The 17,411-nt window shown below is 35.4% G+C and overlaps 2 protein-coding genes across 3 annotated transcripts in view; both read right to left on the bottom strand.

The window, feature by feature from the left end:
- The window catches only part of LOC110442806 (anoctamin-1-like), a 50,955-nt gene extending 48,396 nt beyond the window's left edge, over positions 1–2,559 (bottom strand). Inside the window, exon 1 of the mRNA XM_021486608.1 lies at positions 2,443–2,559. The gene's annotated coding sequence lies outside the window, so the exon portion shown is untranslated. The remainder of the gene's footprint in view (positions 1–2,442) is intronic.
- A 13,773-nt stretch (positions 2,560–16,332) lies between these two features.
- Positions 16,333–17,411, bottom strand: part of LOC110442672 (cholesterol 24-hydroxylase-like) — a 47,508-nt gene continuing 46,429 nt past the window's right edge. For both annotated transcript variants that reach the window (XM_021486389.1, XM_021486396.1), the window contains exon 15: positions 16,333–17,287. In XM_021486389.1, the coding sequence (XP_021342064.1) occupies positions 17,144–17,287 (144 nt within the window). In that variant the 3' untranslated portion in view covers positions 16,333–17,143. The remainder of the gene's footprint in view (positions 17,288–17,411) is intronic.

Raw genomic sequence — 17,411 nt, 5'->3', positions numbered from 1 at the left:
TTCCAGGGTGTGTCTTTATTATTCTGTAGCAAGTATGAAGTGATGTGTTAACCCTTTATTGTACTAAACAGGGTACAACGTTCTACATACATACATACATACAAATGTACTACATGATTTTGTTAGATAGACCTATATAATTAATAAATCTAAAATCCATAAGAAAGTTATGCATTATATGTACTGTACAATTTGAAAAAAAAATCCTCCTAATATAAGGTTTAAATTCCAACCATTTGTATTGTTTTATTCAATCTAGACCTATACTAAATTCAATTGTACCTTAATTGTTTCAGCGACACCTACGATGTAAAACTAGCAGTGGGATTATAATACTGTATATCATTACATACCTCCTAACACAGAATCAGGAAAAATTTCAACCAATAACATACTATTTGTATGAAATCAATCCCCCAACAATTCCCTGGAATTTCCCTCATAAATGCAATTAATTAAAGTATCTAAATGGAACAACTTGTGGGGTAATCAGTGTTGCTGTCCATCCCATAGCTGAGGCTGTCTTTTGCAAGATCATTTCAAAGCATTGAAATTAAAAGAAGCAGAGGATATAGCTGTCAACCCTCCGTCATTAGGAGGGACACTTCCTCATTTTGACCAAAATTCAACAATCTCCCTCGAAACTACCTCGTTCAAGTCCAAACTCACACAAACTCTACATCCTCAGGTCAAATGACCTCCTAGTTACTGCAGGGTGTGTGTAATGGTCATAACAGGTGTGTCTGAATCAAACAAATGCTTTTTGGAGTCATTTTGATACATAAAAAGGGAAAGATAAAGTGAGTAAAGCAGTTTCAGCCACATTTCATGCACTTTCTCCCTCATTGGAAATGTGGAATGAGGGAGATCTCCGTCATTGGAGGTTTCAGAGGTTGACACCCACAGTACTAGTGTGTGAGTAGACAGTCCCATACAGAAATTAAGTTATTCGCAGTATTAAAATTGTAATATCATTGAAGAATGGCAGACTTTCAGCTGACTGAGACTGCACAAAGACACCGACAGGTAGATTTTATTAATAAAAACTGATCAAGCTATCATTGGTCCGCTTCAATATGGGAATTAGAAATAACATTCAGGACAATGTTTCAAAAGTACATCGTAATCTATTTGGGTTTGTTTTGCATTATCTAGGACATATGTCCATGCATGGCCTCCTACCACATCAAAGATAATGCTACTGATTCTAGATAGGGCAGCTGGGATAAATGACTCTCGCAAGCATTGCTCCTTCACTGGTGACAAGGCTCCAGCTAATGGTCATAGCATCAACATCAAAATTGCAATCTCTGTTGCGAAGTTCTTCGTAATGTTTGGAACCATCGCATGTTAGAACATCCAATCAAATGTATACAGTCCTACAGACTTATTTTCTACATATACTAAGACCACACTTAGTGTTGTCAGGAATTAAATTTTGAATTTCAATGTTCAGTTTTAAAAATCATTTGAAAATATTTTTATATAAAAATGTTTTTAATTGTGTTTAGTTGTTTCCTGAAATCCTTAGAATAGCTGGAGCAAACACACTTAATAAATACTGGCATGAGATTTACACTTTTCTATATTAAAAAGGCTAGTGCAGAATTATATTATAAACAACATCATATGATTTTCTGAGAAGTTCTGACCAATCCCTTCCCCTGAACAGCTAGGGAGACAATTATATTAAATAAGTCTTCATTTGTGAAATTTGTCAGATGTCAGTATATAGAAAGTGATAACATATCTGATAGGTGTGTACATTTCTAATTGCTTGACACCATTTGCTAGTACCCTGCTAATATTTTTTCAAAGCTAACACATTTTTTTTCAATATTTACTATGAAAATATACCTTGGTCATGATCATTGGACTAGCAGAATTTATAATCAGCCTGCAGGCTAACCAATAAACTTAACACAAAATTGCACTGTCTGACCAAACCAACAAGTTTCATACTCATTATATAATTGAATGTCAATTGAATCAGAGACGTATAATACTCTGACTGGATGCCCATCAATTATTAAGGCCTCAGGCATCAATGGATGGTCAGCATTTAAAATATTTGCTTTTAAAAATTGATCTATTTGTTCAGATTTTGGGTCAAACCAGAGACGTATAATACATCTGGTCAAACAGAGCACGAACCATGGAAAGTAGCACCTTCAACAGTTGGTAGATGTATGTGTTGCTAATGACAGCTCAGGCCGAAATAGCTGTGCTGCGTCTCCATCAAAATAATAAAATGGTAACAACCAGCAGTTTTGAGGTAAGGAGATAATGAGATTCGCATGGCTGAACTGTCAACTAGACTTCACCTTTCCCTGTAGCATAAGCACCGGGACGATTCCATAAATGTTTCCTCGCTGAATAGTTTACTTTCCGGTTCGCATTAGCTCAGCTTGAATTATGGGATTGGGATTCTGGCATACTTACACAGAAAATGGTAAAATATCCACTTATTCAGAAGCCGGTGCTGGGAATCTCTTCCTAAATCCCCTTCCTAAAGTAGCCACACATATGCTTGACAGGAAGCTAGACCGAGAGCGCCCTCGCTTGCCAAGCATCGGCATAATCAACCATGCGTAAACTGAGAATGGGGCCTAAGGAGGGATTTCTTTTTGTCCAACTAGAACTACAGATTTCGTATCTTGTCCAAATTTAAATGTCATGTTCAGTATCTGTTCAGTCATTTTAGAATTTAACCTAGACATAATTTGTGTTTTATCACTCACAATAAAGAATATTTTTATTAATTTCACAGTATTCACAGAATAAAGCATTCTGATAACGTTAAATAACTTTTACACAATGCGGATAAGTATTTTAATCAGATTGAGAACAAAGTTAAACAATTTTCCATGCAGAGTCGAGAACTAGAAAGAAATAAATGATTGTCTCCTTTTACAGAGTAGCTCTATTGTATTTCCGCTTAAAACCCCCATTAAAATGAGATTTTGGATATAACGTACGTATCTGATAGTGAAATACATTACACATAATATATCTGAGTGACAGACGTCACTACTATAATAACCGTTTGTCTGTGATACTTAAATCTCGTTGTACGTATGTATGGGAGCACGGACTTAGATAACTCCGTGATGGGAGAATGGGGTCTGTTGAGTCTCGGGCCTAACAGTTTGAATTTGTTTTAATTATTACATAGTTGAACAAAAAATCATAAAAAAATCATAATTCGATATTTTTACACAATTAATACCATCATCATTTTATCGCATTTTTTTCTAAGATACAATCGCTGCTTGACGAAGGGGGCCTAATCACCTAGCTCACTGTACAATGAGGCTCAGATTTTAGCGTCAACAAAGAATAACACTATGACTGACACCAATATAGTATACAGACGTATAGCACTTTTATGGTGTCCGTTGAACTTGATGTACACAACTACACCTCATATAGTTAACGTTAGTAGCAATTTGTGGGGAAATGTCCTTTGTGGTAATTATTTTGATCTACGTCTATTTTTAACGTTTTTTATCATTCAATTTAAAATTGCTCGATTGAAATGAAAAATGCGTGAATTTTTTAATACAATATTAATTGAACGAACATCAATAATATTGACGTCTATTCAGCTACATTTGACAATATTTCGGTTTAACACTGAATCGGTTTGGTTCTGTTTTGAAATAATACTACTTACTGTTAACATTATATTTAAGTAATACTTAACGCAAATAAAAGGCACAAATATGTCACAATTTTATTTTTATTTTTTGAAGTTAAACAATTAAATATTTTGATCAAAGATGCATTTTCTGGTTTTGTTCTTCTTTCTTTTCTTGTGGTCTCGATTCCATGGCTTTTGCATTGCATTCCAGTGAAATTCGCGATTGTCTCCCCTCCACCATTAAACGCGGATTACGTGCTAAACTCCATTATAACAAATTAAAGTCGAATACTTCAGCCAGTCATTTATATGACAATTCAGAAAATTTTGATACATTATTTGGATGTTGACATCCAAGTGTGATATCCTACGTGATTTTTTCGTTATTTGTCAATACACGTGTATATTCTGTCAGTTCCTCAATTTACGTTATTTGTCAATACACGTGTTTATTCTATCAATCCCTCACTTGACGTTATTTGTCAATACACGTGTTAATTCTATCAATCCCTCACCTTACGTTATTTGTCAATTCACATGTTCATTCTATCAATCCCTCACCTTACGTTATTTGTCAATACACGTGTTAATTCTATTAATCCCTCACTTTACGTTATTTGTCAATACACGTGTTAATTCTATCAATCCCTCCCCTTACGTTATTTGTCAATACACGTGTTTATTCTGTCAATCCCTCACTTTACGTTATTTGTCAATACACGTGTTTATTCTGTCAATCCCTCACTTTACGTTATTTGTCAATATACGTGTTAATTCTATCAATCCCTCACCTTACGTTATTTGTCAATACACGTATTTATTCTATCAATCCCTCACTTTTCGTTATTTGTCAATACACGTGTATATTCTGTCAGTTCCTCAATTTACGGTATTTGTCAATACACGTGTTTATTCTGTCAATCCCTCACTTTACGTTATTTGTCAATATACGTGTTAATTCTATCAATCCCTCACCTTAGGTTATTTGTCAATTCACATGTTCATTCTATCAATCCCCCACCTTACGTTATTTGTCAATACACGCGTTTATTCTATCAATCCCTCACTTTTCGTTATTTGTCAATACACGTGTATATTCTGTCAGTTCCTCAATTTACGGTATTTGTCAATACACGTGTTTATTCTGTCAATCCCTCACTTTACGTTATTTGTCAATATACGTGTTAATTCTATCAATCCCTCACCTTACGTTATTTGTTAATTCACATGTTCATTCTATCAATCCCCCACCTTACGTTATTTGTCAATACACGTATTTATTCTATCAATCCCTCACTTTTCGTTATTTGTCAATACACGTGTTAATTCTATTAATCCCTCACTTTACGTTATTTGTCAATATACGTGTTAATTCTATCAATCCCTCACTTTACGTTATTTGTCAATTCACGTGTATATTCTATCAATCCCTCACTTTACGTTATTTGTCAATAAATAAAGTGACATGTGTTTATTCTGTTCACCGCTCACCTTATGTTATTTGTCAATACACGTGTCTTTTCTGTCAATCCCTCACCTTATGTTATATGTCTGTTTTAGGTGTTTTTTGTGGTGGATGTCTGTTTAACATGGATTGTTTTGGGTGGATGTCTGTATTAAGTGGATTTTGTTTGTGGTTGATTTCTGTATTAAGTGGAATATTTGTGGTGGATGTCTATTTTAATTTGATTATTTGTGGTGGATGTCTGTATTAAGTGGAATGTTTGTGGTGGATGTCTGTATTAAATGGATTATTTGTGGTGGATGTCTGTATGAAGTGAATTATTTGTGGTGGATGTCTGTATTAAGTGGATTATTTGTGGTGGATGTCTGTATTAAGAGGATTATTTGTGGAGGATGTATGTATTAAGTGGATTATTTGTGGATGATGTCTGTATTTAGTGGATTATTTGTGGTGGATGTCTGTATTAAGTGGATTATTTGTGGAAGATGTCTGAATTAAGTGGATTAATTGTGGTGGATATCTGTATTAAGTGGATTATTAGTGGAGGATGTCTGTATTAAGTGAATTATTTGTGGAGGATGTCTGTATTTAGTGGATTATTTGTGGATGATGGCTGTATTTAGTGGATTTTTTTTGTGGAGGGTATCCGTATTGAGTGGATTATTTGTGGTGGATATCTGTATTAAGTGGATTATTTGTGGATGATGTCCGTATTTAGTGGATTATTTGTGGCGGATGTCTGTATTTAATGAATTGTTTGTGGAGGATGGCTGTATTTAGTGGATTTTTTTTGTGGAGGGCATCTGTATTGAGTGGATAATTTGTGGTGGATGTCTGTATTAAGAGGATTATTTGTGGTGGATGTGTGTATTTAGTGGATTATTTGTGGATGATGTCTGTATTTAGTGGATTATTTGTGGTGGATGTCTGTATTAAGTGGACTATTTGTGGAGGATGTCTGTATTAAGAGGATTATTTGAGGAGGATGTCTGTATTAAGTGAATGATTTGTGGAGGATGTCTGTATTAAGTGAATTATTTGTGGAGGATGTCTCTATTAAGTGAATTATTTGTGGAGGATGTGTGTATTAAGTGAATTATTTGTGGAGGATGTCTGTATTAAGTGAATTATTGTGGAGGATGTATGTATTAAGTGAATTATTTGTGGAGGATGTCTGTTTTTAGTGGATTTTTTGTGGAGGGTATCTGTATTAAGTGGATTATTTGTGGTGGATGTCTGTATTAAGTGAATGATTTGTGGTGGATGTCTGTATTAAGTGAATTATTTGTGGTGGATGTCAGTATAAAGTGAATTATTTGTGGAGGATGTCTGTATTAAGTGGATTATTTGTGGATGAAGTTTGTATTACGTGGATTATGTGTGGTGGATGTCTATATTTAGTGGATTATTTGTGGAGGATGTCTGTATTAAGTGTTTTATTTGTGGAGGATGTCTGTATTAAGTGAATTATTAGTGGAGGATATCTCTATTAAGTGAATTATTTGTGGAGGATGTCTGTATTAAGTGAATGATTTGTGGAGGATGTCTGTATTAAGTGGATTATTTGTGGTGGATGTCTGTATTAAGTGGATAATTTGTGGTGGATGTCTGTATTAAGAGGATTATTTGTGATGGATGTCTGTATTAAGTGGATTGTTTGTGGTGGAATTCTTTTTTTACGTTTATTGTTTGTGGTAGATGTCTGTTTTATGTGGATTATTTGTGATGGATGTCTGTTTTACATGGATGATTTGTGGAGGATGTCTGTATTAAGTGAATTATTTGGGAGGATGTCTGTATTAAGTGAATTATTTGTAGAGGATGTCTGTATTAAGTGAATTATTGTGGAGGATGTATGTATAAAGTGAATTATTTGTGGAGGATGTCTGTATTTAGTGGATTTTTTTTGTGGAGGGTATCTGTATTGAGTGGATTATTTGTGGTGGATGTCTGTATTAAGTGAATTTTTGTGGTGGATGTCAGTATAAAGTGAATTATTTGTGGAGGATGTCTGTATTAAGTGGATTATTTGTGGATGAAGTTTGTATTACGTGGATTATGTGTGGTGGATGTCTATATTTAGTGGATTATTTGTGGAGGATGTCTGTATTAAGTGTTTTATTTGTGGAGGATGTCTGTATTAAGTGAATTATTAGTGGAGGATGTCTGTTTTAAGTGAATTATTTGTGGAGGATGTCTGTATTAAGTGGATTATTTGTGGTGGATGTCTGTATTAAGTGGATAATTTGTGGTGGATGTCTGTATTAAGAGGATTATTTATGGTGGATGTCTGTATTAAGTGGATTGTTTGTGGTGTATGTCTGTTTTACGTTGATTATTTGTTGTGGATGTTTGTATTGAGTGGATAATTTGTGGTGGAATTATTTTTTTACGTTTATTGTTTGTGGTAGATGTCTGTTTTATGTGGATTATTTGTGATGGATATCTGTTTTATGTGGATTATTTGTGATGGATGTCTGTTTTATGTGGATTATTTGTGACGGATATCTGTTTTATGTGGATTATTTGTGAGGGGGGTCTGTTTTATGTGGATTATTTGTGGTAGATATCTGTTTTATGTGGATTATTTGTGGTAGATGTCTGTTTTATGGGGATTATTTGGGATGGATGTCTGTTTTATGTGGATTATTTGTGGTAGATGTCTGTTTTATGTGGATTATTTGTGACGGATATCTGTTTTATGTGGATTATTTGTGAGGGGGGTCTGTTTTATGTGGATTATTTGTGGTAGATATCTGTTTTATGTGGATTATTTGTGGTAGATGTCTGTGGATTATTTGTGGTGGATGTCTGTATTAAGTGGATAATTTGTGGTGGGTGTCTGTATTAAGAGGATTATTTATGGTGGGTGTCTGTATTAAGTGGATTGTTTGTGGTGTATGTCTGTTTTACGTTGATTATTTGTTGTGGATGTTTGTATTGAGTGGATAATTTGTGGTGGAATTATTTTTTTGCGTTTATTGTTTGTGGTAGATGTCTGTTTTATGTGGATTATTTGTGACGGATATCTGTTTTATGTGGATTATTTGTGATGGATGTCTGTTTTACATGGATGATTTGTGGTTGATGTCTGTATTTAGTGGATTATTTGTGGTAAGTGTCTGTTTATCCTGGATTATCTTTGTGAATGTCTGTATTACGTGGATTATTTTTTGTGAATGTCTGTATTACGTGGATTATTTTTGTGAATGTCTTTATTACGTGGATTATTTGTTGTGGATGTCTGTTTATCGTGGATTGTTTTTGTGAATGTCTGTATTAAGTGGTTTTGTTGTGTTGAATGGCTTTGAAGGTTGATTTTATAATTCTATGAATAATCAGCTGCAACAACATTCACAATATTCTTAAAAAATTTATTCAAGTTTTCTTACATTTTTCAATACACAAATAAGGACCAAGAAATAGTTGTAAGCTTCTCTAGATACTAGTAAGCATATCTTTGTCACTTATTACTTTATTTGCACAAAATACACATTTAATTCTTTTGTATATCATATAGATAATCTGTTGGCGCATTAATTGGGAAACACACAGGGGAAAATGATACTCAAAGCGCTACGCATTTTCTAATTTCCATTTAGCCGGCTACAATAAATCTTAATACGAAACGGGAAATCATCAAAATATAACGATTGTACATTTGATAAACGTTTGTGTTTAAGATGACCAATAACGCACCACATTGTGTGAAACCACTTTAGATGTTGAAGTAAATTGAAAAAAATTATTCAAGCCCGATAAATACCGAATGAACAAGAAGAAAACAAAACTTAATGAATTGTGGCATAATTGCCAATTCAGGACGGCACACATTGTTTGAAAAAAGAAAATTGGCCTTGATTTGAGCGTTCGCCAAAGCTAGGAAGAATTGTTGGTTTTGTCTTTGACTGAGACAAACTAATTGTTTGGTATACTGTATCCATTACCACATTGTATAGGTGCAGTCAAATGGTGTGTCTTACGTTCATTATTATAGAAGCTGTCGCTAGGACGCTAACCACAAACAACGTTCATCATAATAGAAGCTGCCGCTAGGACGCTAACCTCAAACAACGTTCATCATTATAGAAGCTGTCGCTAGGACGCTTACCTCAAACAACGTTCATCATTATAGAAGCTGTCGCTAGGCGATAACCTCAAACAACGTTCATCATTATAGAAGCTGTCGCTAGGACGCTAACCTCAAACAACGTTCATCATTATAGAAGCTGTCGCTAGGCGATAACCTCAAACAACGTTCATCATTATAGAAGCTGTCGCTAGGACGCTAACCTCAAACAACGTTCATCATTATAGAAGCTGTCGCTAGGCGATAACCTCAAACAACGTTCATCATTATAGAAGCTGTCGCTAGGACGCTAACCTCAAACAACGTTCATCATTATAGAAGCTGTCGCTAGGCGATAACCTCAAACAACGTTCATCATTATAGAAGCTGTCGCTAGGACGCTAACCTCAAACAACGTTCATCATTATAGAAGCTGTCGCTAGGCGATAACCTCAAACAACGTTCATCATTATAGAAGCTGTCGCTAGGACGCTAACCTCAAACAACGTTCATCATTATAGAAGCTGTCGCTAGGCGATAACCTCAAACAACGTTCATCATTATAGAAGCTGTCGCTAGGACGCTAACCTCAAACAACGTTCATCATTATAGAAGCTGTCGCTAGGCGATAACCTCAAACAACGTTCATCATTATAGAAGCTGTCGCTAGGACGCTAACCTCAAACAACGTTCATCATTATAGAAGCTGTCGCTAGGCGATAACCTCAAACAACGTTCATCATTATAGAAGCTTTCGCTAGGCGATAACCTCAAACAACGTTCATCATTATAGAAGCTGTCGCTAGGCGATAACCTCAACCAACGTTCATCATTATAGAAGCTATCGCTAGGACGCTAACCTCACAACGTTCATCATTATAGAAGCTGTCGCTAGGCGATAACCTCAAACAACGTTCATCATTATAGAAGCTGTCGCTAGGACGCTAACCTCAAACAACGTCCATCATTATAGAAGCTGTCGCTAGGCGATAACCTCAACCAACGTTCATCATTATAGAAGCTGTCGCTAGGTCGCTGACCTGAAACAAAGCCTTCCGCCTTGGCGTGGTGTCCAACAAAGTGATACAGTCACCTCAATGTTGGTTAAATCAAGTTTATCATAAATGTTGCTTGATCAATTTACATTTCATAAAGCAACATCAACAGAGAAAACAAAAACTAAAATATTTCACCGGTATTTGACACTGAAATGTGACATTCCTTTTGGTTATTTAAACGGTTGTATGCAGAAAACTGAATGTGATATTTATATTGGTACAAAAACGATGGTATGGAGAAAAGCAAAATGTTATTTCTCATTTCTTCCACAATCTCTATATTTTACCTAACTTCAAACTCGTTAGATAAACCTGGCCGTAGTTGGTAAATATGTTTGGTTACCTGCTAGTTGGTAACACCCAAGTGACCTTTAGATGAACCAATCAGAGGCGCGCTGGCAAAAGTTTGCCAGCGAATCGGAATATCATGGTTGATAGATAAATAGCGAGGAGGTATCGAACAGATTAGTTTTCCAAAACAAATATGGCGGCGGGGACTGACGTTTCTACGACGCCAAGGAAAACGTGCCCATTGGGTAATAATTGCGTAGGCAACCCCGCCATACAGTCTTTCTTCTCTAATAAAGCTTCGAATATCTTTTTCTGTTCGGGTTTCAGACGATCAATCTCAAATAATTTCCGAACTTTTGCATCATTCTCATCAATGTCCGCCATATTTGTTACAACTCCGAGCGCCCTGAACATGACCGCGGCACACTCAAATGTTTGGGCGTAGTATGAAGTTAACGAAGCCATGTAACATATGATTTTAATCAAATTGCAATCTTCTAATTATGACCTAAGTAACAACGCTTTGCGAAGTCATCGTCCATTGTGACGTCATCGTTCATGGCAATTGCTTTGCCCCAAAGACACCAAGAATAATGTCTTCCCAATACAAACATGGTCTTCTAGATATATAGTATCTAATCGTTGTGGGAGAAACAGGTCATTGTTCATTTTCAAATTGTAAAAGACTCTCGTAAAAGCTTGTGTCTTCATACAATTTGAAAATTAACTTACTCGTGTTAGATAAACATGATAACAATCATCACTCGTTTGGGAACCTTTATGTACCCGAACAAATTCAGGACTACATTTTGATATAACTGTTCTTAGCAAAACAGTTCTATGTCGAAAAAGATAAATATGATATGTATTACGTTACCACTAAACTATTGTTTCTCCAAAAAAGGTTTTTTGTTTATGTAGAAAACAGTAATGTGAAATTCATATTGTTACCAGAACCTAATCTTGATATCAATATTATCAAGGTGGTTATAGATATAGGAAAACAAGGAAGACGTGATATTACCATCGTTACAAAAACCTAGAGAGTTCCTTAACTGATGATAAACAATTACAGGTACCGTAACCCCTAACATGTTGTATAAATAGAAAGTTCCTAAACTGATGATTAACAATTACAGGTACTGTAACCCCCAACATGTCGTATTAGTACTGTAACCCCCAACATGTTGTATTAGTACTATAACCACCAACATGTTGTATTAATAGAAAGTTCTTAAACTGATGATTAACAATTACATGTACTGTAACCCCCAACATGTCGTAGTAGTACTGTAACCCCGAAACATGTTGTATTAGTACAGTAACCACCAACATGTTGTATTAATAGAAAGTTCTTAAACTGATGATTAACAATTACAGGTACTGTAACCCCCAACATGTCGTAGTAGTACTGTAACCCCGAAACATGATGTATTAGTACCGTAACCCCCAACAGGTTGTATCAATACGGTAACCACCAACATGTTGTATTAATAGAAAGTTCTTAAACTGATGATTAATAATTACAAGTACTGTAACCCCCAACATGTCGTATTAGTACTGTAACCCCGAAACATGTTGTATTAGTACCGTAACCCCCAACATGTTGTATCAATACTGTAACCACCAACATGTTGTATTAGTACTGTAACCACCAACATGTTGTATTAATACTGTAACCACCAACATGTTGTATTAATATTGTAACCACCAACATGTTGTATTAGTACTGTAACCACCAACATGTTGTATTAGTACTGTAACCACCAACATGTTGTATTAGTACTGTAACCACCAACATGTTGTATTAGTACTGTAACCACCAACATGTTGTATTAGTACTGTAACCACCAACATGTTGTATTAGTACTGTAACCACCAACATGTTGTATTAGTACTGTAACCACCAACATGTTGTATTAGTACTGTAACCACCAACATGTTGTATTAGTACTGTAACCACCAACATGTTGTATTAGTACTGTAACCACCAACATGTTGTATTAGTACTGTAACCACCAACATGTTGTATTAGTACTGTAACCACCAACATGTTGTATTAGTACTGTAACCACCAACATGTTGTATTAGTACTGTAACCACCAACATGTTGTATTAGTACTGTAACCACCAACATGTTGTATTAGTACTGTAACCACCAACATGTTGTATTAGTACTGTAACCACCAACATGTTGTATTAGTACTGTAACCACCAACATGTTGTATTAGTACTGTAACCACCAACATGTTGTATTAGTACTGTAACCACCAACATGTTGTATTAGTACTGTAACCACCAACATGTTGTATTAGTACTGTAACCACCAACATGTTGTATTAATACTGTAACCACCAACATGTTGTATTAGTACTGTAACCACCAACATGTTGTATTAGTACTGTAACCACCAACATGTTGTATTAGTACTGTAACCACCAACATGTTGTATTAGTACTGTAACCACCAACATGTTGTATTAGTACTGTAACCACCAACATGTTGTATTAGTACTGTAACCACCAACATGTTGTATTAGTACTGTAACCACCAACATGTTGTATTAGTACTGTAACCACCAACATGTTGTATTAGTACTGTAACCACCAACATGTTGTATTAGTACTGTAACCACCAACATGTTGTATTAGTACTGTAACCACCAACATGTTGTATTAGTACTGTAACCACCAACATGTTGTATTAGTACTGTAACCACCAACATGTTGTATTAGTACTGTAACCACCAACATGTTGTATTAGTACTGTAACCACCAACATGTTGTATTAGTACTGTAACCACCAACATGTTGTATTAGTACTGTAACCACCAACATGTTGTATTAGTACTGTAACCACCAACATGTTGTATTAGTACTGTAACCACCAACATGTTGTATTAGTACTGTAACCACCAACATGTTGTATTAGTACTGTAACCACCAACATGTTGTATTAGTACTGTAACCACCAACATGTTGTATTAGTACTGTAACCACCAACATGTTGTATTAGTACTGTAACCACCAACATGTTGTATTAGTACTGTAACCACCAACATGTTGTATTAGTACTGTAACCACCAACATGTTGTATTAGTACTGTAACCACCAACATGTTGTATTAGTACTGTAACCACCAACATGTTGTATTAGTACTGTAACCACCAACATGTTGTATTAGTACTGTAACCACCAACATGTTGTATTAGTACTGTAACCACCAACATGTTGTATTAGTACTGTAACCACCAACATGTTGTATTAGTACTGTAACCACCAACATGTTGTATTAGTACTGTAACCACCAACATGTTGTATTAGTACTGTAACCACCAACATGTTGTATTAGTACTGTAACCACCAACATGTTGTATTAGTACTGTAACCACCAACATGTTGTATTAGTACTGTAACCACCAACATGTTGTATTAGTACTGTAACCACCAACATGTTGTATTAGTACTGTAACCACCAACATGTTGTATTAGTACTGTAACCACCAACATGTTGTATTAGTACTGTAACCACCAACATGTTGTATTAGTACTGTAACCACCAACATGTTGTATTAGTACTGTAACCACCAACATGTTGTATTAGTACTGTAACCACCAACATGTTGTATTAGTACTGTAACCACCAACATGTTGTATTAGTACTGTAACCACCAACATGTTGTATTAGTACTGTAACCACCAACATGTTGTATTAGTACTGTAACCACCAACATGTTGTATTAGTACTGTAACCACCAACATGTTGTATTAGTACTGTAACCACCAACATGTTGTATTAGTACTGTAACCACCAACATGTTGTATTAGTACTGTAACCACCAACATGTTGTATTAGTACTGTAACCACCAACATGTTGTATTAGTACTGTAACCACCAACATGTTGTATTAGTACTGTAACCACCAACATGTTGTATTAGTACTGTAACCACCAACATGTTGTATTAGTACTGTAACCACCAACATGTTGTATTAGTACTGTAACCACCAACATGTTGTATTAGTACTGTAACCACCAACATGTTGTATTAGTACTGTAACCACCAACATGTTGTATTAGTACTGTAACCACCAACATGTTGTATTAGTACTGTAACCACCAACATGTTGTATTAGTACTGTAACCACCAACATGTTGTATTAGTACTGTAAACCCCAACATGTTGTATTAGTACTGTAACCCCCAACATATCGTATTAGTACTGTAACCCCCAACATGTAGTATTAGTACTGTAACCCTCAACATGTTTTATTAGTACTGTAACCCCCAACATGTCGTATTAGTACTGTAACAATACTGTAACCCCCAACATGTCGTATTAATACTGTAACCCCCAACATGTCGTATTAGTACTGTAACCACCAACATGTTGTATTAGTACTGTAACCACCAACATGTTGTATTAGTACTGTAACAATACTGTAACCCCAACATGTCGTATTAATACTGTAACCCCCAACATGTCGTATTAGTACTGTAACCCCCCAACATGTTGTATTAGTACTGTAACCCCCAACATATTGTATTAGTACTGTAACCACCAACATGTTGTATTAGTACTGTAACCACCAACATATTGTATTTATACTGTAACCACCAACATGTTGTATTAGTACTGTAACCCCCAACATGTTGTATTAGTACTGTAACCCCCAACATGTCGTATTAGTACTGTAACCACCAACATGTTGTATTAATAGAAAGTTCCTAAACTGATGATTAACAATTACAAGTACTATAACCCCCAACATGTCGTATAAGTACTGTAACCCCCAACATGTTGTATTAATACTTTAACCACCAACATGTTGTATTAGTACTGTAACCCCCAACATGTTGTATTAGTACTGTAACCCCCAACATGTTGTATTAGTACTGTAACCACCAACATGTTGTATTAATACTGTAACCACCAACATGTCGTATTAGTACTGTAACCCCCAACATGTCGTATTAGTACTGTAACCACCAACATGTTGTATGAGTACTGTAACCACCAACATTTTGTATTAGTACTGTAACCACCAACATGTTGTATTAGTACTGTAACCACCAACATGTTGTATTAGTACTGTAACCACCAACATGTTGTATTAGTACTGTAACCACCAACATGTTGTATTAGTACTGTAACCACCAACATGTTGTATTAGTACTGTAACCACCAACATGTTGTATTAGTACTGTAACCACCAACATGTTGTATTAGTACTGTAACCACCAACATGTTGTATTAGTACTGTAACCACCAACATGTTGTATTAGTACTGTAACCACCAACATGTTGTATTAGTACTGTAACCACCAACATGTTGTATTAGTACTGTAACCACCAACATGTTGTATTAGTACTGTAACCACCAACATGTTGTATTAGTACTGTAACCACCAACATGTTGTATTAGTACTGTAACCACCAACATGTTGTATTAGTACTGTAACCACCAACATGTTGTATTAGTACTGTAACCACCAACATGTTGTATTAGTACTGTAACCACCAACATGTTGTATTAGTACTGTAACCACCAACATGTTGTATTAGTACTGTAACCACCAACATGTTGTATTAGTACTGTAACCACCAACATGTTGTATTAGTACTGTAACCACCAACATGTTGTATTAGTACTGTAACCACCAACATGTTGTATTAGTACTGTAACCACCAACATGTTGTATTAGTACTGTAACCACCAACATGTTGTATTAGTACTGTAACCACCAACATGTTGTATTAGTACTGTAACCACCAACATGTTGTATTAGTACTGTAACCACCAACATGTTGTATTAGTACTGTAACCACCAACATGTTGTATTAGTACTGTAACCACCAACATGTTGTATTAATAGAAAGTTCCTAAACTGGTGATTAACAATTACAGGTACTGTAACCCCAAACATGTTGTATTCATAGAAAGTACTTGATTCGATCAAAGACATGATAAAGACATAAAACTTGAATTGTAAGATACACAACTAAACCCACGTGTACAGTTTACGATAAAGATCACATATTTTATACTGGATTAAATAATCAAGAAAACTATCTTCTGTGTTCTTTCATATTAAAATGACGTCATTTGAACTTTCCAAAACCCGCTATTCAGTGGTTTAGTAACATTGATTGACCTATCTATTTCACTATTTCACTTTACAAGCAACGGAAAATAACGATAGCGAACGCTAGTTCACCATATAGTTAATGTAAAGAATGACAATGTATGACACCAATGAAATGTATTTTGTCTTACAGACATTGCCGGAAGTGGTCGATTTTAACAGACATTGGAGTCGACAGCTGCGACTTCACACAGAGAAGACAAAACACGTGCACATCGCTGTCTAACAAATGTAAGCTACTGTAAAACGGCTTAGTAATCGATTTTCTCATCTTCTCATCTTGTATTGCCAATGGAACAAACAGATACTTATGATCTACATATTTTCCTTTCTTTATCCGTTCGGTGCTGTTAACCAATGTATCTCAATACTCGACGTTTTCATGATCATACGCTTCCGAGAGACTGAAACATGCTGATGAAGGAAGCGTCCTTCATGGATTGATTGATCTGGCACGCTAAAGCTCCACTGTCATCGACCTCGCAAGGTTAAGGTACACAGTGCTCCGTCCTTTGGCCTATGGAGAAGCATTTCCTGTATGTCCGTTGACTGGTCGGGATCCAAAGTAAAGTTGAACCATTGTAAAAACTTCACCAATATTATCTTTGACTCAACCTGAAAAGAGCAACAAATAATGATGATTTGAAAATAGCTTGAAACAGTTAAATGGTATCCAAAACTTTACTGTTCAGAAACCTTAAAGAAATAAGTAACAAAAACAAAACAAAAAGCGTTAGGT

Source organism: Mizuhopecten yessoensis, unplaced genomic scaffold (assembly GCF_002113885.1).
Source record: "Mizuhopecten yessoensis strain PY_sf001 unplaced genomic scaffold, ASM211388v2 scaffold1923, whole genome shotgun sequence".
In the NCBI taxonomy this organism is placed as follows: Eukaryota; Metazoa; Mollusca; class Bivalvia; order Pectinida; family Pectinidae; genus Mizuhopecten; species Mizuhopecten yessoensis.
The sequence above is the reverse complement of the archived record's forward strand: the minus strand, read 5'-3'. Positions and strand labels throughout refer to the sequence as shown.